Source organism: Trichomycterus rosablanca, chromosome 5 (assembly GCF_030014385.1).
Source record: "Trichomycterus rosablanca isolate fTriRos1 chromosome 5, fTriRos1.hap1, whole genome shotgun sequence".
Lineage (NCBI taxonomy): Eukaryota > Metazoa > Chordata > Actinopteri > Siluriformes > Trichomycteridae > Trichomycterus > Trichomycterus rosablanca.
Window position 1 is genome coordinate 52379664 of NC_085992.1, and position 25452 is coordinate 52405115.

The 25452-nt window shown below is 43.1% G+C and overlaps 1 protein-coding gene across 6 annotated transcripts in view; it reads right to left on the reverse strand.

Annotated features, from left to right (window-relative positions):
* Positions 1-2017: 2017 nt before the first annotated feature.
* LOC134315249 (sorbin and SH3 domain-containing protein 1) overlaps positions 2018-25452 on the reverse strand; it is an 86835-nt gene continuing 63400 nt past the window's right edge. For 3 of the 6 annotated variants that reach the window (XM_062996330.1, XM_062996329.1, XM_062996328.1), the window contains 12 exons: positions 20352-21614; positions 18021-18109; positions 16309-16476; positions 14775-14821; positions 14578-14692; positions 13373-13498; positions 12937-13131; positions 12222-12764; positions 9977-10075; positions 7989-8173; positions 7064-7170; positions 2018-6900 (listed from right to left, as the gene is read on the reverse strand). In XM_062996330.1, the coding sequence (XP_062852400.1) occupies positions 6833-6900; positions 7064-7170; positions 7989-8173; positions 9977-10075; positions 12222-12764; positions 12937-13131; positions 13373-13498; positions 14578-14692; positions 14775-14821; positions 16309-16476; positions 18021-18109; positions 20352-21614 (3005 nt within the window). In that variant the 3' untranslated portion in view covers positions 2018-6832. The remainder of the gene's footprint in view (positions 6901-7063; positions 7171-7988; positions 8174-9976; positions 10076-12221; positions 12765-12936; positions 13132-13372; positions 13499-14577; positions 14693-14774; positions 14822-16308; positions 16477-18020; positions 18110-20351; positions 21615-25452) is intronic. The other 3 variants (XM_062996331.1, XM_062996334.1, XM_062996332.1) reach the window with 3 other exon arrangements.

Here is a 25452-nt window from a genome sequence, read left to right on the forward strand (position 1 = left end):
AGGTGCTATACAAATAAACTTGCCTTGCCTTGCCTTGCCTATAAGTGTTTGTAGGTGTTTACATTTGCTTATAGATGTTTGTAGGTGTTTATATTTGCTTATAGATGTTTGTAGGTGCTTATATTTGCTTATAGATTTTTATATGTGCTTATAAGTGTTTGTAGGTGTTTACATTTGCTTATAGATGTTTGTAGGTGTTTATATTTGCTTATAGATGTTTGTAGGTGCTTATATTTGCTTATAGATGTTTATATGTGCTTATAAGTGTTTGTAGGTGTTTATATGTGTTTATAAGTGTTTGTAGGTGTTTATAAGTGTTTGTAGGTGTTTATATTTGCTTATAGATGTTTGTAGGTGCTTATAATTGCTTATAGATGTTTATATGTGCTTATAAGTGTTTGTAGGTGCTTTTATGTTTTTATAGAAAGTCTAGGTCGTTATTTAAAGGGTTTATTTGACTTAAGTCTTGAATCCTGAATGAATTAACAATGTTTGGTTGTGTGAGGGTGTTTCTGTACTTTATAAATAAATAATTAAAGTCTCTTTAAGTTCCTGCTGACACACAGAGCTGAATAAAGTCATCTCACTTTACTGTCCATTTATGTCCAAATACAAAAGCATAATCATGTGGAACCTTTTCCTCTAATATAAACCCATCCTTCACCAGCTAGTAATACTAATTAGTAACCTAGTTTAGTTAGGTTAGATAAAGTTCAGTCACAGCAGCTAAATCTTCAAACTCACAATCAAGCTCCTTTATGTGTTTGTGTGTGACGTCCTTCAAAATTCAGCCAATGAGATTCACTGAAGCAACAAGTGACGTTACAAGAGCATCTCAGTGGCCAATCAGATTTCATACTGCCAGCGCTGCCTTCAAGTGCTCCCCCGAAATTCCACTGTGCTGATTCAAAATAGTAAATGTCGTCGTGTAATCATAGAAATTGGTGCTTTAATGTTTTAGAAATTCCAGATTGTGATGTTTGTGGCTCAGGCCAATGTGTGCCTATTAAACATTTGTGTACATTTACACATACACCGATCAGCCATAACATTAAAACCACCTCCTTGTTTCTACACTCACTGTCCATTTTATCAGCTCCACTTACCATATAGAAGCACTTTGTAGTTCTACAATTACTGACTGTAGTCCATCTGTTTCTCTGCATGCTTTGAGCAGGTATTATTTAGGTGGTGGATGATCTCAGCACTGCAGTGACACTGACATGGTGGTGGTGTGTTAGTGTGTGTTGTGCTGGTATGAGTGGATCAGACACAGCAGCGCTGCTGGAGTTTTTAAACACCTCACTGTCACTGCTGGACCGAGAATCTCCAACAACCAAAAATATCCAGCCGACAGCGCCCCGTGGGCAGCATCCTGTGACCACTGATGAAGGTCTAGAAGATGAGCGACTCAAACAGCAGCAATAGATGAGCGATCGTCTCTGACTTTACATCTACAAGGTGGACCGACTAGGTAGGAGTGTCTAATAGAGTGGACAGTGAGTGGACACGGTATTTAAAAACTCCAGCAGCACTGCTGTGTCTGATCCACTCATACCAGCACAACACACACTAACACACCACCACCATGTCAGTGTCACTGCAGTGCTGAGAATCATCCACCACCTAAATAATACCTGCTCTGTGGGGGTCCTGACCATTGAAGAAGAGCATGAAAGGGGGTAACAAAGCATGTAGAGAAACAGATGGACTACAGTCAGTAATTGTAGAACTACAAAGTGCTTCTATATGGTAAGTGGAGCTGATAAAATGGACAGTGAGTGTAGAAACAAGGAGGTGGTTTTAATGTTATGGTTGATCGGTGTAAATTCACTAAGGCCGGGCTCCTATACGATCGATGGTGGTGCACAGAGACTATATGAATCTCTATATGAACCCGTCTGGTAGTCGGTACTGCACACGTGTAAAGGTGAAATACCACTGGGGAATTGGATACGACTAGATTGGGAGGAACATTAGGGGGTAATGCAGAAGGAAATAATGACATCAGACCATGGATCAGCCAAAAGCTGTAATAGAGTTTATTAAATATGACATAATAATGAAATCACAGCAGTAAATAGTGTTGAAATCCCACATTCTAACTGCAAATGCACCGCAAAGAGAGAAAAGAAAAACAGCAACAGCAACGTGAGTCTGCGCATATAAAAGATCACATGGAAGATGCGTCCTCGTTATGCACTAAAGTAAATCATCTCACACGCTTTATTAACGACTCTGCTGGTTACGCTCAGGATTCACCTCATCGTCTCCTGACGTACACTCGTGCTGAGCAGTTTATAAACGAAAGCAAAATGAGGCAGTTAAACAAAGCTGTGAGACGAAAGGCATCTGGATCCTAACACAGTGTCAGATAACCCTCATTCATTCATTCATTCATTCATTTAGTCTAGAGCGCCTGTGCAGAGCAGCTCACTGTGCTTTCCTAAAACCTCTCCTGTATTCATACAGAAGCCGTGATTCAAACACTCGCTCAATATACTTTACATATTTACAGTTTCAGTACGATTCTAATCTTCACTCAGGTCCAAAGCGCTGGATTCTCAACACACTGGGTTTAGAAATGTTAAGATGGTGCATGATATCACATGCCAATGGAATTAAAGCCATGTTAGATGTATATAATGTGATACGGTCTGGTTATATAGTAGGGCTGTCATGATTATGATCTGAATGAATCACAATAACCACACAAGTACTTACTAAGATCACCTCTAATGTATAAGATAAGGTGCGGCCATTCTTGTGTTCCTGTGCTACCATTGGCTACTGGTTTTACCAACTGGATAGACAAGATGAAGTCCCTCACATTATTATAGCTGCTAGGGAATGACGACTGTGGGTCACCGAATCACGAATGCAATAAAATGAGCCTTTGGTAACGATGTCAGGACGTTTATGTGAACAAATGACATTAAGGCTTTCAATCAAAACACAGAAGCACTGATTGTCCAAGCTTCCACCAGATGTGTGTACATTGTGATCACATAGTCATGAACTATTGGGAACTGTGGTGCTACGGTGGCCACTTTTAAATCGTAATGGAATATTTAAGAAAAGCGACTGTTTGAGCCAGTAGGAAACACTTCTAGGTGCAACTTTATAGAAGTGATGTAGCTTAGGATGAACGTGAACGTCTACTTCAGTCACATCTTGCTAAAGAAGCTTGAGCTGAAACGGAACTCCTACGGTCCTATTTACACCTAGTTTTTGTATTGTTTCATATTCTGGTCAGTGTGTAAATGTGTTTATGTTCCATCTGAAATAGCTGAGAGTCAATATTTACATCTGCAGCATTCAGCAGTTACTTTTATCCAAAGCGACTTATACTTATACACTTGCTAAAAACAAGTCAAGCAATTGAAGGTTAAGGGCCTTGCTCAGGGGTGACGGTGGGGCTTGTACCTGCAATCTTATGATTACTAGTCCAGTTCCTTATGCCAAGTTCACACTACACGACTTTCCGAGTCATCAGGTCACTGTACAGTTCTCACTACACGACTGGATCTCTTGTAATCGGGAGTCTTTCAGGTCGGTGTGTATTTCACACAACACGACTGATGGGTGATGGGGGGTCACACACTACACCATCTATCACCAACTGGAATCGCAGGCGAGCTTCTCTGCTCTCCCAAACTACGTTGTGTCATGAAAACAAACATGAGAAGTGACGAGGGGTTTAATGACACCACGTCCAAAAATACACGTCAACAAGCAGCGAGTGATCAAAGTTTGTGTGCTGATGTGCAGCGTAAAATCAAGGAGGAAAAATAAATGAATCTGAGTGGATTTGGCAACGCGAACAGCAGGTGGCGTCTGTAGTGAGTTGGAGGTTAATAAATATTGCTTGCAATGCAGCGTGGGTGTTATGTAGAGAACGATAAGGTCAGAAATGCTGTAAAACTTGAGTGTGTGTGCTGATGTATTCTGATATAAACTATATTACACCCCTGTACCACCTGTTTACACTTCTGTTCGACATCCTGTACACTGTTCGACACAGCAGCACTCATTGCCAGTCGGGCAACTCAGATCCAGATATCTGACATGCTAGAAATCTGTCTTCTGCTTGGATCGAGTTGTTATGTAGTTGTAGTACACACGTAGAGATTGAGAGCCGAGTTTCGATCGCCGAGCGAACGCTGAGTTGCTCCCGAGCCGGTAAATCTAGCGCTGACCAGTCGCCGAGCAAAAATCAGGACAAAAATCATGTAGTGTGAACCAGGCATAAACCGCTGAGATATCACTGACCAATATAAACAGTTTGCTTGTTCTGTAGTAGCCTATTTTGTTTTGATCACAATTTAAACAGTCAAACGTGGTGATAATAAAGACATTTAATGTGAATAATTATGAGAATATAATGGATCATCTTCTCACAAGCAGAATTATGGTCACTGAGACACAGCCCTACTATATAAATGCTCTTGGATTGTGTTTAAATGTTTATTATTGTTTAAAAAAGCCAGAAATTAATACATTTTAGTCGGTTCTCTAATGCACGTGTGCAGCACATGATTGTATGTATGATCAGCAGAAGTGGTCGATCTTTACCAGCTTAATTTAACACGCCGTCGTTTTCAAGGTGCGACACTGCAGAGATTCATGCATCGTACTCTAAACGTCTTCAGTTCTAGTTTATCCATCACTTCTCTACCTATTTCATCTAAATCACAGCAGAAATGCAACAGTTAGAGCAGATAGAACGTCATTATTATATCTTATATCTGAATTATTATTAATATCTGGTTTGTTTAGTGTCCACATGATACTGTGGAGAACAGCAACAATCTAAATGTAGCTTATTCATATAAATATCACTTCAGAGATTTTTCAACACAACTAACACGTGTTTTAGGTTTGATATAGCCGGTACTGATCATGATTAATATTCCTTGTTAGATAAACACAAGCATGTTTCAGGGTGATCGGCAGAAGTGCAGTGAGGAGATCTGATCACTGTTCCTAATGCTAGAATTATGACATCACAAAATAAAGGTAAAATATTACAAGAATATAGACGACATGACCTTCCTATTTATTTATGGCTGTTCTAAAATAGTCATTTAATTCTGTATTTCTGTTCAAATGATACTACCTATCGACGCAGACGGAGATGTGAGATCTATAAGATCTATAAACCTTCAGGAACCCCAGCAGCACGTTTACAGCCGCTTATCAGGATCTACGTGATACAAATGCACGCTATTTAGCTTTGAGACTTTTGAGACATTTCCTAGCTGCACAAATAAAGCGCAACATCAGATCCATGACGAAGTGCTTCTCTAATCTTCCATTACTGTGCTGATCTACTAAGAAAGTAAAAGAATTTGTATCTGTGTAACGTGACCCAGTCATTAACAAAACATTGACACGGTTCTTATATCTCACTAGATATTCACTTAAAATAGATGGTGAGGGCAGGAACAGCCTGGGTGTGGCACATAAACGATAATCCGCCTCGTTTTAACTCTTCTAACATTCGGCTGATGTTGATAATTCGGCAGAATTTGGAAAGTCTGACCAGGTCATATAGATCAGTTTAAATAGATATTAATAAAACTGCACAGCAGGACACAGATCTGTTTAAAACATTCTAATTCTAACATTTAGCATTTGACAAAACGTGCTTGTGCCATCGATTTCTTATCAACACGCGATAATAAAAGCTTCACTCGGCTTCTGAACACCAACAATTCTGAGGGAACCAACAGGAGATGACGCTCAGTCAGAAAAATGACTGTGTTATTTAATACTGGTGTGGTACCATGAGTCCCTCGGACCTGGGTTGGATTCTCACCTCCGGTCTGTCAGGGTAACACGGCTTGTGAATGGACGAGTGTGTCGCCCTCTGGTGGACAGGTGCCCTTTGCAGGGTGTGAATTAATGAACAAATAAATAAATAAATGTCTGAGATTTAAGGCACCGATTGTTCTAGTCACACGATAAACTACAGAGGACACGCAGGGTCACGCAAAGACATTCATGTATGTTAATAACACCTAAAGGGAAGGTGCCAGGACATCTCAGAGTTGTGAGTTCGAATCTCAGCTCTGCTACCAGCCGGTCGGGCGACTGTACGGACAACGATCGACTCGTCTGATGGAGGAAAAGCCAGAGAAGATTCCTCATCACTGCTGTAGTTATACAGAGACGGGGGATAATGGAGATCAGTGCGATACAGCTCCTCATATGAAACCGTCTGGTGCAGGTGAAAAGAAGCGGTTTTCCCAACTTTTATTCTCTGAATAAAATATGAGGTGCTTAGTACAACAGCAATGCTGTTAGGGTTGACAGATGCCAAAAATAGCATGGGGTGCATTTTTGTAAAAAAAAAAAGAAAACCCTTATATGCTTTTGTTTTTATGCAAATCTGTGTTAATTTTCCCCCTTAAAATGCTATTAAACCCCGTAAGTGCCCTTTAGCTACTCTACACTCTGACCCTGTACACCCCGCTGCACAGCCGCCGTACATTCAAAGCCCGGGTTTGAGGCTGGTTTCATGTACGGTGTGTGATTCAGTAAATACTGTTCTGCTACGTCTGTGATGAACATTAAGAAGTATTTAAGGTAAACAAAATAAAGCTTTAAAGTCTTAACATGAGGCAAAATTCTAGTAAAGTAGTAAAATTACTACATAATTCCCGCCGACATGCTGCGAACCTGACTGATCACATACCTGCACGTTCACCTGGGTGAGATACAATACTGACAGATTACAAAAATACCATCAAACACTCCAGCTTATTAGTAACGGTGTCCCACACAGGCCACTATAAGCATCGTGTCCCAATCTGTACGTTTGCAGACGTTACAGATTAACGGCTTTGACGTAGTTCCCTGGGAAGGTCCCGAACTGTTTCGTCCTCTTCGAGGTACCTGCACGGGAACAAACACACAGATAAACAGTGATGAGTCCAGGCGGCGAGGGAACCGATCCGGTAACGTGTTGCCATGCTGAAGCCTGAGCGGACAGACCGATTTAGCAACGCGTAACGCTATCAGATCAGTAAGCTAGCCGCTACCGTGACTAATGACGTACCGACAAACCAGCCGTCATCGCATTTCTCCATGACGTTCACCAGGTCCCCCTCCTGCAGCTCCAGCTCGTCGTCATTCTGTGGAACGTAGCTGTACAGAGCCTGGAATCTGCAGCACATCAAACACACGCCACAGCACCCAGCGTCCGGTTACACGCCTTATATAGCGTCACACTAACATACAGCTAGCTGCACCGTCAGTCTAAATTAGCCTGAAGGGTCTGTCTGAAAACCTAGCGATCTCTCTACATACAGAGTTCTATTCAAATAGTTTGTGAATTGGGGCGTCAGGGACCGTTTAAGTGTTTTCATGACACGGAGGGAGCGATTTGAACATCCTGAGGCTAACTGTGTTAGCTTAGTAAGCTAAAACTGTGATGACGTACAAGAGGAGCGTCTAAATAATCTGATTATGAGCTCCAGGTCTTATTAGAATCCTCTCTACTGAGGAGCAGAGATGTTCACAAGTCACAAAATACGAGCCTGAGTCGAGTCACGAGCCTTTAGGCTAGAGTCCGAGTCAAGTCACGAGTCAATATAATCTACACAAAACATAGAAATAAAGAAATAATCTGTAAATTCAGACAGACCCTTTATGTGTATAAATATATAAAGACATATGCACTTGAAGTATGTATAAAAATATACATTATACATAATATACGTCATACATCACTTTATTTTTACTTATTTAGGTTTATTTATAAATTCGATAGTGTGAACGCTTAGCAAACCCACTTCTTGTTTGGTTCGTCCAAAGGAACCAAACTAAACGTATAAACACACCCTAGTAAAGAACCCTCCCCCAATTTCCCTCCCAATTTAGTCATACCCAATTCCCAGATGGCATTTCATCCAATCACAGGCTCAGGTCGAGTCAGAACACGGTGAGACTAGACTAGGAAGAAGAACGTAGGTGGTACTCACATGCCGCAGCTGAGGCGTCCAGGTTCGGGGCTGCTGCTTTGGGACTGGGGTTGCTGGGAAATGATGAGAGAGTGTTTACTGAGGTGAGGCATCAACCTGTGGGCGGAGTCTAAGGGGCGCGACAAAGTGCTGCAGTACCTCACTGAGGTCTCTGCGATATTCATGATCTCATTACACACCGCCTCCTGACGGAGGACGGACGGGGCGACGCCCACACGGCGGGAGGAAAGGTCAGTCGGTCAGACGGAGGAGGAGGACGAGCGGGTTAGAGGAGGAAATGGAGGACCGGTGAGTAAAAGGGAGGGAAAGAAGGAGTGTCCAGTAAAGCCCGGAAAGCCAGGAGTGGTGAGAAGATCCAGAAAAGACGCATGGAAGACAACAGAGTGAGTTCACGTGAGTATTAGAGTCACAGAGGACGAGCAAAGAAACATTAGATGTTTGATCAGGGTTAGATTTTACATCATGCTCACTGATAATATTTATAAATTTTTTATCCGATTCCCTGACAGCGTCCCCCCCTACAGGTACAGACGTCCACTCCTGACCGAGGAGGGTCGCCACTAAATCTAAAGGTCCCTGCTTTCATCCTGGGTTGTTTACAGGACAGTGGAAGCCTAGTGGGTGGAGCTTTGGGCTATCAATCAGAAGATTGTCGTTCAAATCCAACCACTGTTGGGTCCTTACAACATCTCCTTGTTTCTACACTCATTGTCCATTTTATCAGCTCCACTTACCATATAGAAGCACTTTGTAGTTCTACAATTACTGACTGTAGTCCATCTGTTTCTCTACATGCTTTGTTAGCTTCTTTCATGCTGTTCTTCAATGATCAGGACCCCCACAGAGCAGGTATTATTTAGGTGTTGGATGATTCTCAGCACTGCAGTGACACTGACATGGTGGTGGTGTGTTAGTGTGTGTTGTGCTGGTATGAGTGGATCAGACACAGCAGCGCTGCTGGAGGTCTTAAACACCGTGTCCACTCACTGTCCACTCTATTAGACACTCCTACCTAGTCGGTCCACCTTGTAGATGTAAAGTCAGAGACGATCGCTCATCTATTGCTGCTGTTTGAGTCGCTCATCTTCTAGACCTTCATCAGTGGTCACAGGACGCTGCCCACGGGGCGCTGTTGGCTAGATATTTTTGGTCGGTGGACTATTCTCAGTCCAGCAGTGACAGTGAGGTGTTTAAAAACTCCAGCAGCGCTGCTGTGTCTGATCTACTCATACCAGCACAACACACACTAACACACCACCACCATGTCAGTGTCACTGCAGTGCTGAGAATCATCCACCACCTAAATAATACCTGCTCTGTGGGGGTCCTGACCATTGAAGAACAGCATGAAAGGGGGTAACAAAACATGTAGAGAAACAGATGGACTACAGTCAGTAATTGTAGAACTACAAAGTGCTTCTATATAGTAAGTGGAGCTGATAACATGGACAGTGAGTGTGATCAGTGTAGATGCCCAGGCTGTTGGTAGCAGAGCTGAGATTTGACCTTGTCTTGAGATGCCAGCTTTGGTGGGCTACTTTACTGTTGCGCCACCTGAGCACCTGCTGTCACTAATGGGGGAATCTGGATCTGGCAGACACCATAAGAACAGAACACTACAACTGGCTGAGACTGTTTATTCTAAATAATTGTGGGATTTTATCTGTTTGGCAAGCAGTTGGGAAGATGGGCTTCATGTGTAAACATGAAAATGTCCTGTTTATAAACCAAGAGGTTTAACCAAGCAGCACGACTAAACTAGGCAGTCGTGTCACAAATAAAGTGGAAAGTCTCACAAAAGAGTGAAGGCTGTTATAGAACCGATGGGGGTGACAAACTTCAACTACACGCCAATCGTTTTATAAATGCTATTTTGAGTGTCCAAACTTTATACCTTTTTATGTATATTTTCTTCACATGCAGCACATTTCAGTACATAAACACAATCATGCAGGTTGGGGGACGTGGTTACTTTGATAAATAAGTACCGTGAATGAGTTGGCGTTCATGTTGTTATCCTGGATGTCGAACAGCATGACCGGACTTCTGGAGGATCTCCCGTGGTAATCGCTTTCACTCTTCAGTGGCTGAAAATCAGAACGACATCAGTTCAGATTCGATAAGTAACTGGAATTCTGTCGGATTCTCCGTGTCCTACAGGAGCTTCAGGTTCGAGCGCTGGGAATAAAACCTTTCACACCGACGTTCCACACACAGGCAAAGCAAACAGGAGGAAGTAGTGAAGTACGTTTGTGACGATGTTAGTGATATCTCTGTAAACCAGGGCTGTCCAAACTGTTTTTAAATACAGAATCATATAAAATTACTGCTATTGATGTTTTTCTATCAATATAAACAGAATAACACAAACAGAATCAGAACTGCACGAAAAATAGCTGTTCACAAGAAGTGGGACTCCGTCTCTGCTGTCTCTGGTAGGTGCAAACAAGTGGTCAGCACATGTCGAAGGTACACTATATTACCAAAAGTATTCGCTCCTCTGCCCTCACACTCATATGAACTTAAGTGACTCCCATTCTTAATCCATAGGGTTTAATATGATGTCAGCCCACCCACTCTTCTGGGAAGGCTTTCCACAAGGTTTAGGAGTGTGTTTATGGGAATTTCTGACCATTCTTCCAGAAGCGCATCTGTGAGGTCAGACACTGATGTTGGACGAGAAGGCCTGGCTCACAGTCTCCACTCTAATTCATCCCAAAGGTGTTCTATCTATCGGGTTGAGGTCAGGACTCTGTGCAGGCCAGTCGAGTTCTTCCACACCAAACTGGCTCATATACGTCTTTATGGAGCTTGTGCTTTGTGCACTGGTGCGCAGTCATGTTGGAACAGGAAGGGGCCATCCCCAAACTGTTCCCACAAAGTCGGGAGCATGAAATTGTCCAAAATCCCTTGGTACGCTGAAGCATTAAGAGTTCCTTTCACTGGAACTAAGGGGCCGCGCCCAACTCCTGAAAAACACCCCCACACCATAATCCCCCCCTCCACCACACTTTACACTCGGCACTATACAGTCAGACAGGTACCGTCTCTTGGCAACCGCCAAACCCAGACTCGTCCATCAGATCACCAGACGGAGAAGCGTGATTCGTCATTCCAGAGAACACGTCTCCACTGCTCTAGAGTCCAGTGGCGGCGTGCTTTACACCACTGCTCGGTGATGTGAGGCTTGGATGCAGCTGCTCGGCCATGGAAACCCGTTCCATGAAGCTCTACACACCGTTCTTCAGCTCATCTGAAGCCCACATGAAGTTTGGAGGTCTGTAGTGATGGACTCTGCAGAAAGTTGGTGACCTCTGTGCACTATGTTCCTCAGCATCCGCTGACCCGCCCTGTCATTTTACGTGGTAACACTTGGTGCTGAGCTGCTGTCGTTCCCAATCGCTTCCACTTTGTTATAACAGCACTGACAGTCGACTGTGGAATATTTAGTAGTGAGGAAATTTCACCACTGGACTTGTTGCACAGGTGGCATCACGGTACCACGCTGGAATTCACTGAGCTCCTGAGAGCGACCCGTTGTTTCACTAATGTGTGTAGAAGCAGTCTGCATCCCGAGGTGCTCGGTTTTATACACCTGTGGCCATGGAAGTGATTGGAACACCTGAATTTAATAATCTGGATGGGGAGTGAATACTTTTGGCAATATAGTGTAGCGCTAAATAGTCAATGGATTTCCTTATTCAGGGCGGAGGTCTCCAGCAGTGGGGAAAGTTACAAATTAGGAACTGTGTCAGAAGAATAGACAAACGCATTATAAATTTACAAAACTAATAACAAACACCAGTGAGATTTTGCTGTATTAGGGTTTTATGACCCCCCAGGTGGTCTTTTCCATCTTTAAACATCTTCACAATCTTCTAATTTTGCCGTTTAGCGCATAAATATTATAAAAAATTGATTCATTGGCCAGATAAATACCCTGATGTTTTTCAACAGCCCTAGTGTACCAGTCCACTGCATAAAAAAGTAACTTCAATACTGTTAAATCAAACGTATAATAAAATATGTGTAGAATTTGATCAGAACATATTAAACAAGGCGTACATTCCTATAAAAGATCACCCAAACACCCAAAAGCACTCAGAAGTCATCATGCATGAAATCAGTGTTCACACCCTTCACCACAAGCACCCGGTAGGTCGTGGCACTGCTCGTTACACCACTGTTTAAGCCGACAGTGCACTGGAAGTACTGCACACCATGCATAGGTACCTTTGCTGGACTACTGCGCCAGTCGCCCGGCGCCTTGCGGGTGCCGCTGACCCTGTCTAGCTCTGCCCCGTCACCCTCTTGTAGCTCGACATCCAGCCTTCCTCCTCCACTCAACCATCCTTCCAAACCGGCCCCACCGCACGGACTCAGGCTGCGCGACAGCCGGGGCGAAGGAGGGAAGAGCAGGAAGTCCTCCCCTTGCGGAGGGGTGAAGGTGAGGAACGGAGTGGCAGAGCTGGGTCGGGGCGGGTGTGGAGGAGGCAGGGGCGAGGAGGACGGCGAGGCCATGGGGGAGACGCAGTACGGGCTGCCGCTGATCAGGGGTACGGGGCTGGCAGAGTGGGACGGCGGCAGGTACTCGCCCAAACGATAGCCGGCACTGGGCAAAGGAGGCAGAGGAGGGGTAGGCGCCGCCGGAGGGCTGGAGCTCAAACCGCCCACCGTGAGGGAAATCCACTCGTTTGACACGGCGTGGACCTCAGGGGAGACAGAGCGGCACGGTGAGCGTGGCAGAGGAAGAGGGGCAGTTCTGAGACGGACCGGCTTTATGAGGGGTAACAGGAGGAGCAGAGATGTGAGGAAGAGGAAAGAAGGAAGGAAATGAATTAAACATGGAAAAAACAAGAATAAAACTTAAAATAAATGTGGAAAAATAGGTGATACAGGTGGTATAGTTGGCATCGATGGTGGTATAGGTGGTGTAAATGGTACTCACCAGCGGGGAGGCGTTTGTGCTGCGGTGTGGTGAATGGCTGACGGGAGGATCAGGATAATCCACCCCGTTCTTCACGCGGGGTTTCCTATGAACCTCCACATAAGTGACGGGGAAGATCCCCTGCCGGTTGGTGCCAGAAATTTTGCCCTCATACCAGTTTTCATCCACACGTCGAATTAATGTGATGCGCTCCCCCTGCGGGAGAGATACGAGCACAACATCAGGGATAAATCAATAATATAAAGAACACGATATGCTTCCAACTTCACAGAGCAGATCCTGTCCTGTTCCAGCATGATCGAGCTCTATAAAGACGTGAAGAAGCTCCAGTGTCCTGAACAGAGCCCTGACTGAGCTGGCTGAGGTTTTACCGGATATACCTCAGCACCCCTGTGTGTCCATACAGGTTAGACTTGATTGTTCTTGTGTTTTTTACCTTTCTGAATGACATTTCGACTGCGGTGTCTCCATTAAAATTGAAGCGTGCCATGGCCTCTCCATACTCCAGCACCTGAACCGGGGCGCTCTTCTTCGGCTGGGCTTTTTCTGTAGGTGGTAGGAGCTGAAGAAGCAGATACAAGGATTAGAACAGGACCAGCACAATATGGCAAAACCACAACTCGTACATCAACGTTTCCAGAGCTGGCCATGTTTACGTACTGTAGGTACTTATAGTATAGCTACTGGACAGGGTTCAAGTCTCAGATAGACACAACTGGCAGTGTCTATGAGAAAACCATGTTGGTGGAGAGATACCTCCAGCTCCCTCTCCCACCTCCAAGCTGTATAACATAGCAGCCTCACTACTGTCATGTAGACTCCCGCTTTTACTCTGGCAGATACCCTTTTTCACCACAAATCAGTCCCGCCACTCTACGGCACCCAATCTACCCTGCCTGCACTCACTTCTTCACCTCTCTACCCTCTTAATATCTGGAAACATCATATCCCATGGAGACTCCTGTCTAACCTTAACCTAAAACCTAACCTAAACCCTAACCCTAACTTAAACCTGAACCCTAACCTAAACCCTAACCTAAACCCTAACCCCGTCCATCCTTAAATGACTCAGAACAGACCCTTGAAGATTCCTACTGCACATCTCACCACTGTCACACTCTCCTCATACATATCTTGCACCACCCTCTTTGCCACTCCCGATTTTCTCATACAATACCAATGCTCCTCTTTCGCCACCCCATCATAAGCTCTCTCTAGATCCACAAACACACAATGCAACTCCTTCAGGCATTCCCTATACTACTACATCAACATTCTCAAACCAAAACTTACATCTGTAGTGCACTTTGCTGGTATGAAACCATACTGCTGCTCACTAGCTTCCACTACTCACTACTGATCAACTTTATGCCTCTAGTTGCTGAAGCTCTTTACATCGCCCTTATTCCTAAACATCAGAACCATCACGCTTCTTCTCCACTCAGGCATCCTCTCACATTCCTAGATTTTGTTAAATAATGTAGTAAAAACCTCCATATTCCAGTGGTATGTCAACTGGGCCGACTGCCTTTCCACTCTTCATTCTCTGTATAGCTGCCCTCACTCGTTCCTTGCTAATCTGGGGCACTCTCCTGGCTTCGCATTTTAGACAGCAAAGCCCAGACGAGCAGACACGCCTACCTCAACGTAGTTCCGAGGGAAAATGCCGACTCTTCCATGATGCTCTCCTTCGTACCAGTTCTGGTCCACCTGACGAAGGATGTACACGATGTCTCCTTTTTGAAAGGGCAGCTCCCTGGTAACGAGAGGTGGGTTTTAGTTAGATGGTCAGTGTGAGCTCCTCTTACTTCTGTCAGGTTAAAAATATGGACACTCACTTTAGAGACTCTGCTTTGAAGTTGAACAGGGCCAGAGCAGGAGTCCTCTGTAAAGAACACACACAGATCATACACACACTTACAAACCCAAATATAGACATACTTGGATGTTTGAATGGATAAATGAATGAATGGTTGGATGGAGGTTTGGATGGTTGAACAGAGGTTTGGAATGATGGATGGATGGTTGAATAGATGAATAAATGGACGAATTGGTGAAGAGTTGGATAGAAGGATGAAAGGATGAATGGTTGGTTGAATAGATGGATGGCTGGTTGGATGGATCGTTGATGAACAATAGATGGTTAGATAGACAAAAGGTTGGATGGTTGGATGAAAGGTTGGATGGATGGATGCATGGTTGAATAGGTGGACGAATGGACAGATGGGTGAAGGGTTAACCTGATGGCTGAATGGTTGGTTGAATAGATGGATGGTTGATTGTGTGGGTGGATGGTTGGTTGAATGGATAGATGAATGGATGGATGGTTGGATGGAGGTTTGGATGGTTGGAAGGTGGTGTGGAATGATGGATTGTTGAATAGATGGATAAATGGACAGATGAGTACGTTTTGTAAATGGATAGAGGGTTAAATGGATGAATGGTTGGTTGAATAGATAGATGAATGAATGGATGGTTATATAGACAGGGGGTTGGATGAAGAGCTGGATGGAGGGTTGGATGGATGGATGAAAGGTTGGATGGATGGATAGATGGACAGATGGGTGGGCAGTGGTAGCTCAGCGGTTGAGGTACTAGTAATTAGAAGGTTGCTGGTTCAACCTCCACCTCCGCCAAGTTGCCACTGTTAGGTACTGTTGGGCCCCTGAACAAGGCCCTTAACCCTCAATTACTCAAAATGTATTCAGTCATAAATGTAGGTTGCTTAATGCCACAAATGTAAATGGTTGGTTAATTGGGTAAAAGGAGTTCCTTTATTGTCACTGCAAATTAAACGCGATCCCAACAATGTTCACACATAATGGACATCAATTTAAATAGAAATATTGATCTAATGAAGAGTTTAAAATCTAGAATATAAAATATAGAGAATGTACAGCAGCTAAGTAAAATATAAACCTGAAGCGCTGAGTAATTCCACATATTCCTGAATGTTAAAAGGTGCTGGTCGTATAGAAAAAGTAATGAAAGCCATACATAAAATAATCTATAAAAATAAGTAAAAACTAAATGTATGTACATATATGAGTTAAAAATCCCCCCCCCCCCCCACACACACACAGTACGTGTTGTTCTGTAAGGTGAGGAGAATATATGATTAAGGTGCCGCTGGTATGGAAACCATGTAAACCGAAATAACCAGCATCAGCGCGGTGATCTAAAAGTGTTGTGCGGTGCGTGACTGCACGCGGGTCCCGAGCTCTCAGTGTGGGGGTTTGGAACCCAGTACATCAGTGCTATCAATAACCACACGTGCTGTATATCATGACGGTCGAGTTGCTAATCCTGAACCCTACTGAGAAACGTTTCGGCTCTGTGCTAGCGGTGCTAACGACGGCGGAGATGGGTCACCTCTGGGCCGGACTTCCTCTTGTCCGAGTCGTTGATGGTGAGCAGGTCTCCGAAGCGATCGTTGGTGATGAATTGTTGGTGAGATAGCACGAGGCCGGCGTGCCTGCGTGACGCGATGTCCGCCTCCTCCTGCTCCCGCTTCAGACGCCGCTGCTCCTCCAGGATTTTCTGAAGTTAAAGAAGAGAAATATTATGTGGACAGAAGTATTGGGAGTCAGCTTAACCTCGACGGCTACGCTACCGCTTCACTACTATCTATCGTTCCAGTTCCACAAACTATCATCCACCATCCAAACAGTGTCAGATCGATGCTAATTCGATCGGTGCTTCTTATTATAGATAGATGGGGTAGAGGGGGGTGGAAAATCAATTCCAAACTAAACAACACGTCAAGGTCTTACTTGTTGTACGTAAAACCTCTAATACTGGCTGGATGGTTGAATAGATGGATGAATGGCCGGATGGGTGAAGAGTTGGATAGAGGGTTGAATGGATAGATGGTTGGTTGAATAGATGGATGAATGGATGGATGGATGATGGCTGGATGGTTGAATAAATGGATGGATGGTTGGTTAGTTAAATAGATGGATGGATGGTTGGCTTGTTGAATGGTTGATTGGATAGATGAATGAATTGTTGGTTTGTTAAATAGTTGGTTGAATGGATGGATGAATAGTTGGATGGATGGTTAGCTTGTTGGTTTAATGGATAGATGGATGAATGGCCAAATGGGTGAAGAGTTGGATAGAGGGTTGAATGGATGGATAGATGGTTGGTTAGTTGAATAGATGGATGGATGGTTGGTTAGTTAAATAGATGGATGGTTGGTTAGATGGTTGGTTAGTTGAATAGATGGATGGATGGTTGGTTAGTTGAATAGATGAATGGATATATGGATGTTTGGTTGGTTGGTTAGTTAGTTGAATAGATGGATGGGTGGGTGGGTGAATAGATGGTTGGTGGGTTGGATGGATGGTTGAATGGATGGATGATTGGTTAGTTGAATAGTTAGTTAAATGGATGGATGGATAGATGAATGGATGGATAGATAATGGGTTAGTTGAATAGTAAGTTGGATGGCTGGTTGAATAGTTGGATGGATTGTTGGTTGGTTGAATAGATAGATGGATGGATGGTTGGTTAGTTGAATAGATGGATGGATATATGGATGTTTGGTTGGTTGGTTAGTTGAATAGATGGATGGATGGATGGATGGGTGGGTGGATGGATAGTGGGTTAGTTGAATAGTTAGTTGGATGGATGGTTGAATGGATTGATGGATTGTTGGTTGGTTAAATAGATAGATGGATGGATGGGTAAGTGGGTGAATAGATGGTTGGTTGGTTGGATGGATGGAGGATTGAATAGATGTATGGATAGATTAGTGGGCAGTGGTAGCTCAGTGGTTAAGGTACTGGATCAGAAGGTTGCTGGTTCAAGCCCCACCACCACAAAGTTGCCACTGTTGAGACACTGTTGGGCCCCTGAGCACGGCCGTCAACCCTTAATTGCTCAAACTGTATTCAGTCATATTTGTAGGTCACTTTAATTCGATTAGCACTTCTTTTTATAGACAGATGAGGTAGAGAGAGGCAAATCAAGTCCAACCTTCACAACAACACACAACACTCTCAGGTCTTATTTGTCGTCCGAAAATATCCAACCTCAGTGACTCAGAAACAGAAAACCCAAACAAACAGAAGAAGCGGTACCTCTTTATCTCCATAGCGTCTGCGGGTTACGTCTTCTGGATTCCCATCGAGATCCGCATGGCTGAGGCTCGGCAGTGAGAGTTCAGAATCTGTTTGAGACAGAGCGAAAATCACTTTCTGTTTTCCGGTCAGTCCAAACCGAACCGAACAGACGCAGAATCAAGAGAATCATGGAGTACGTCACCACACGTGCTAACACCATCACCACGCGCTAACAAAAATAATAAATACAAAGATGTCAAAGATAAAGTGACTGACATGGACGATGCAGTTTGGAAAATGAACCACTAAACCATGAACACATAAATGATGCTCTGCATGCTCGAGTCACTGTCGCAACCGTCAGATTACGACTAACAGACAACACGCTGTATAAAAGCATCATAAATGTATAATCATAAACATTACAGATGGTTATTACACTGATCAGCCATAACATTATGACCACCTCCTTGTTTCTACACCCACTGTCCATTTTATCAGCTCCACTTACCATATAGAAGCACTTTGTAGTTCTACAATTACTGACTGTAGTCCATCTGATTCTCTACATGCTTTGTTACCCCCTTTCATGCTGTTCTTCAATGGTCAGGACCCCCACAGAGCAGGTATTATTTAGGTGGTGGATGATTCTCAGCACTGCAGTGACACTGACGCCAACAGCGCCCCGTGGGCAGCGTCCTGTGACCACTGATGAAGGTCTAGAAGATGAGCGACTCAAACAGCAGCAATAGATGAGCGATTGTCTCTGACTTTACATCTACTTTACATCGCTCATCTACTGCTGCTGTTTGAGTCGCTCATCTTCTAGACCTTCATCAGTGGTCACAGGACGCTGCCCACAGGGCGCTGTCGGCTGGATATTTTTGGTTGGTGGACTATTCTCAGTCCAGCAGTGACAGTGAGGTGTTTAAAATCTCCAGCAGCGCTGCTGTGTCTGATCCACTCATACCAGCACAACACACACTAACACACCACCACCATGTCAGTGTAACTGCAGTGCTGAGAATCATCCACCACCTAAATAATACCTGCTCTGTGGTGGTCCTGTGGGGGTCCTGACCATTGAAGAACAGGGTGAAAGGAGCTAACAAAGCATGTAGAGAAACAGATGGACTACAGTCAGTAATTGTAGAACTACAAAGTGCTTCTATATGGAAAGTGGAGCTGATAAAATGGACAGGTGGTTTTAATGTTATGGCTGATCGGTGTATGTGTTAGTAAGCCGTAAAGCGTGAGATAAACGAGCAAATGAAGCTAACATGACGCTACATGAGGAAAGTTATTCACACGTTAATCTGCAGCACAATTATACTAATAAATGGTAAAATTATAGGATGGAATTAACACAAATTAATGGTTTTTATTCACTAATCATAAAAACTGAGTCTGATATAAACCGTACAGTTCAACAACTTTGCTTAATAAGATTAAAGAATACATTTATTATAAACAAATATTAATAACCACTTTTAATTTGGTAAATCCTGCAGTGCAGCTGTCCGGTTTACGTTTACAAACAACGTCTTATTACTTGGTTCTTATGATTTTATATTTATGTAAATAAAGGGTATATAACATTACATTTAAAGCAACTTACAGTGACAGTATACAGTCTAAGCAATTAAGGGTTAACAGTGGTAACCTGGTAGTGGTGGGGCTTGAACCAGCGACCTTTCGATTACTAGTCCAGTACCTTAATCACTGGGATACAACTGCCATTTATGGCCAAAATTTTGTGGACACGTATATGTTTACACCTCGATCAGTCCGAGGGTGCTGTTGGGATTTTACGCCCTCTGCTGGCTGATCGATGGTGCTGCACTGCACAGAGACGGGGGATAATGGAGATCAGTGCGTGACTCTCTGTGCACCATACAGATCTCCCGTATGAAGCTGCCTGGTGCAGGGTTCATATGGAGGGTAATTTTGCCATAAACAAACATTACTCTGTTTTACACAGTTAGAAAGACGTCGTTTGTGCACGTTTGTGGATTTATGCACTAGTATAAACGGTAAGTGGTTAAATACTTATTTCCCTTTACTGTGAATTAAAAAACACTGATGTAAAATCACCTTTAGAGAAAACACAAATAAAACTGAGATGAATTCACTACCACACCACGCCCACACCAAAGAAATGTAAAATATCATGATGTTCTACCACAAGATCACACCAGGCTGCCACACACTGCACACCAGTGAGATGGAGAAAAGAAAAGTCGGTGAGGAACCAGAGCAAACGGGAGAGTGAAATCAGAACTCAGATGAGTGACGACAAACAGCCATGGCTAAACGTGAGCGTGAGGAGAGCACAGCTAGCACGGCCACCTCCACAGTGGTTCCTATTGTCGTCCGAGCATTCGGCATCTTCGACGGTCCCCTCGCCGTTCCCCAGCCTTTCCAGCACCTCCAGAGAGGACAGGCGCTGGGGGATGACGGGCCTCGGCCTGGACGACACCGCTCGACCCTCTGCCACGTCTCGTGCCAAACCCTTAGAAGCCGAGAGAGTCTTTTTGGCCTGGAGGGTGTGCAGGGTTTTCTGTAAGGAGAACGGCGCCGGACCCATCAGGAGCAGGTTTGCAGGAGGTCCTGATCTTCTCTCTGGAATGGAAGTGCTGGCTTGCTGGCGCTCGTGCCTGAGGATGGTGGTGAAGCGGGTGTAAGAGGCGGGGCAGGAACCTTTACATTTACTGGGTTTAAGGTGGAACTGGTGGAAGGGGAGATGTTCATGATGGTGGTGGTGGTGGTCATGATGATGTCTTGTTGTTGGTGTTCTGGTAACCGTGATGAGATTCTGCACACAGTCTGTCTGTTCTGTTCTCGAGGAACGGTTTTGGTTCTGCACATCTGGATCTGCACATCGTTCTGCTTCTGAAAATGAACCCCCATCTTTAGGAGCTCGGTCCTCTCCATGCAGTGGACAGTTCACCGAATGTGCCGTCCCCGGGGCCACCAGAGACTCCGCCGACAGAGCCGACTGGAGCAGACAGGCACCGGCGGTAGGGCTATGAGGGGCGCTACTGTGAAGAGTGGGCATGGAAGCGGAGCGTCTCGGGGCGGTGCTGGAGTGCTGGATGATGCGCTCGAACTCCATCACCCGACAGCTCACGGCGTGCCGCGGGACATCCACCCCTCTATCAGCGGCGATGCCATCGCCCGGCTTCTGAAAGGCCGACGCCAGGCTGCGCACGCTAGCGTTAGGACTGAAGCCCAGCGATCTGGGCCTCTCGATATGGTGCATGTTCCTGTACAGGGCGGTAAATTCGGACGTACTCCTTGCGGCCCCGTTAACCCCTCCGTTTTTAATCTCCGTCACTTGCTCGTCGTTCCCGTCTGTGAAATCTCCGTTTTCCGAGACGCCAGGATCCTCACCGCTGTGAGCCTTGGGCCGTGCCGCGGCCTCGGTCCTGCCCTCCTGGCCCTCATCGGCGGCGGGGCAGAGCTTGAACTTGGAGGGAAGGATCTGGGGAATGCAGGCTTTGGCGGCGGTCAGGGAGTTTTTCGACTTGTTCTGAGTACCTAGTGTGTTAGTGGTGAGACCTGAGCGAGCGTTTACAGAGGAGCATGCTGAAATCACACAGCCGTTCCCACCTTTATAATCCAGCGGCAGGCATGCAGGGTAACAGAACAAACAGCAGGTTAGATCGCGCCACATAAAACACACACACACATATATGCAATGCTATAACTATAAAATTATTATAAATGTATTAGGCTCAGTGCTAAGCACGCTACAGAATGTTTTGCTAAGTGTGTTATTAAGCGTTAACAACTACATACAGAATGAAAAGGCAAATAAAATCTTATACATGTGAATACATGTTAAATTTAAATTAACAACAAACAGCCGCTTTGTTCGGTGCTCGACTTAATCAGTAAACCCTCATCAGCGTGTGAATCTGATCTGAATCTGCATCAGTGTGGAATAAGGTGCAGATCCAGGGTTACAGCTCCACATGTATCTGTGTTTATCTGGATTCTTCTCCCTGTTTCACTTTTAAACTTGTGTTACAGCTCCAGCTTCTGAGAAATGGTGAGAATCAGAATCAGCTTCTCCCAGAGTCTAAAACGATTCTGGTTCAAAAGCTAACGTGCCTTTTCTCATGTGAATGCGCCGGTGCTAAAGGGAATACGGTATTCCAACATCGAGCATCTCCAGCATTAAGAAGCGTCAGGAAACAATAAAGAAGTAAAACTAAAGTGCAGCTTTTATTGTATTTTTATTGATGTGATGTGTAACTGTTAGTAATTGTATTTCAGTGTGTTTATATTATATTTGTGTTATTTTCAGTGTTTTCAAAACAACCTCATTATTTTACATGAGACTAAAATATCTGCAGCTCCACGGGACCATGGACGCATTAACAGGTTCTCCAAACATCCTTATGAGGATCCTTATTGGTTGTCGCCAAGTTGCCACTGTTGGACCCTTTTTTTAATTATTAAGGACTGAAGCTAAAATTCTGTTTCACTTTTAGATCCTTGGTTTGATTTTACCGAGTTTGAGTTGGTAAGGTAACAATATGCCTAATAAAAAATTATAATCCTATTCAACCATTTTATTAACATTAACACTACTTACTGACGTAAAGAGACTGGGAAAATATATTTCAGTGTATTAAAAACAAAACACAGAATAAAGAGAGACGGTTTAGAGGTTAAGACTTTAGAAATGTGCTGTATTAACAAAACAACACAAAAGAAGTGTGAACTGTTTTTAAATGTGCTCGTGAACATATAAAATCACCATTTTACAGAAGTACATGATATTTTTAGCACAATTTATTACCACCTTTCTCCAGACTTAATCTGTTTCTCAGACTGTATTAATAAAAACCTGGACGCAATAATGTTATAAGAATAAAATGATTTCCATATGAGGCACCTATTAAATATGAAATAATAAATCAGGAGCAGTAACAGCTCCGTCACAGTAGTGCTGGAATCTTAAATACGATAAAGAGCCAAACGTTTCGCTGCTATAAATTCCCAGTCTCTCCTGAGAGAAGTGAAAAATCCAGACGCTGAGGAAATCACATGAATTTCAGGGTGTTTCCAAACTAAACATGCAGCACAAATAAAATTAAGAAACATCGATTTCCTCTTTAACCCTTATTCACATCCACTATTCACATCCACGTCTCAGTGTTCCACAGTCAGAACCAGAAGATCAGAGTCAGAAATGGAGGAACCTGGTCATTTTAAATGAGAAACACACTTAAATAGAAATACACAGCTTGTCTAGAGTTCCACAGTGCTCTATTAACTCAAAGTATAGATTATACAATTCAAAGTGCTTCACAGATTCTACTTTTCAAAAACCAGATTAAGTAAAATACAGTATGTGCTTCTGTTTCTCTTTTGTGTGATAAATATAAAACTCTAGCTCACCTGTTTTGGTGTTGTCCTGTACTCTACAGCTTTTGGACCAATATTTTCTCACTGTTGTCAGATGCATTTAATGTTCATATTTATCCCAATGTCACCCTGGCACTCTCTGGATACTCTGACTCAATGAACACTCTTTCACAAGCACAACAGCAGGTTCTTATGACCGGCAACTTTTTCTTCTGAACTGGAAATCCTCTCAGGCTCCATTCAGGCTTATTTTTTTAATGCATTATTTATGTCTAGTGTGGGATTTTTTGTTAATGTTCTTTGTTGTTCCTGTTTGAAAACTTAAATTAAAAAAAGAAAAAAAAGAAAAATATATATATATATAGAAATAAACTTCTGCCAAATGTAGAAATCAAATGATTTTATAACTGTAACTTGGCCAAAAAGTGACGAGTTCCACAAACAGAATAGACGTGAGTGTTTCTTATTTTAATGTGGATGTAAAACACTAAATAAAGTTAGCATTAATAATACTAGATGGATTCCGGCTCTAAAATCCTCTCAGGATTAACAGGCAGTGAAACGAGATTATAAATAATAATAAATTATTTAAATTACATTTTTTTTCAAACAAATCAGAATGACTGTGTTGTTCCATTAGGAATAAAATACAGCATTAAGTAAATGTGAATAAATCCAAACTTTAAAAACTCTACATCAAAACGAGATTCAAATCGTTCTCGACACGAATGATTCTGTTCAAATGAATCATTCTCTGTTCAAACGAATCATTCTCGACATGAACGACTCTGTTTAAACGAATCATACTTGACATGAATGACTCTGTTTAAACGAATCATTCTCTGTTCAAACGAATCATTCTCGACATGAACGACTCTGTTCAAACGAATCATTCTCAAATAATTCTTTTTTTGTATAAATTTGGTCTCATTTTGAAGAACAGAAGTTAAGGTGAAAGTGATTTACCACTCCCTAATGTTCACCTTAGCTTCTGTGTTTTAAACTTACCCAAGATACAGCTCAGTGATTCGATTCTAAAGAATGATTCATTTGTACAGTCATTCACGTCAAGAATGATTTGTTTAAACAAAATAATTCATGTTGTTTTGTCATGCAGTTTTTAGGTTTAAAATAATGGATTTTATTCCTAATAAAATGGAACAAGAATATTAATTGAGTTTGGATCACTTTAAAGAACTGAACCTAAACTGAGCATGATTAGTTAATGTTAGTTAATGTAAACAAATGCAGGTTTTCTACCCTCATCAGGTCACAAGCTGCACTAGAAAAAGATGGAGCTACACTTGCTTATAAATGTCATTTAAAAAGCTTATTATTATTATTATTATTAATACTGTGAGGATTTTAACAGAGAATCCATCTAATATTTTTAATGCTAACTTCATCTAGTGTTTTACGACTACTTTAAAGCCTCTTGTACCTGGAGCTGACCCGGGTTTTGCTGACACAGTTACGTAACTGCGGTCTGAAACGCTTCTTTATGTCTCTGGGGCTTTAAGGAATTTTAAATCAGATTAAAGTGCTTTTATTAAAAGCTGCTACACTTACAGCAAATCAGTCAACAATCACTACATGTACAGTTTCTATACGGTTCTATAACAATCACTACACGTACAGTTTCTATATGGTTCTATAACACAGTATATACACACCGGTACACTCACTGTCCACTTTATTTAGAACATCAAACTAAAACTGGGGTGTAAAGTGTTTAAAATCTTTGACATGTTGGTCACTGTTGACATGACGTTACATACGACGTTGTCTTGTTTGTTTAACGCCGCGTTCACACACGTTTTATATTTTACTACTGCAGGGGTGTCCAAACTTTTGTTTTTTGGGTCAGATGGAGTAAAAATCCTCAACCACGGGGCCACAGAGTCTTTAGTAATAACAGAACTCCTGATTACTAACAATTCCACTTCCTGTTTATCTGAGTGATTAATGATCTATCGTTTTCAGTGTCGTGATTTCACTCACTGGTTTATAATCCTAACAGGAAGATTATTATACTTCTTTATATTAAACATACCCACTTCCCTCTGAAATC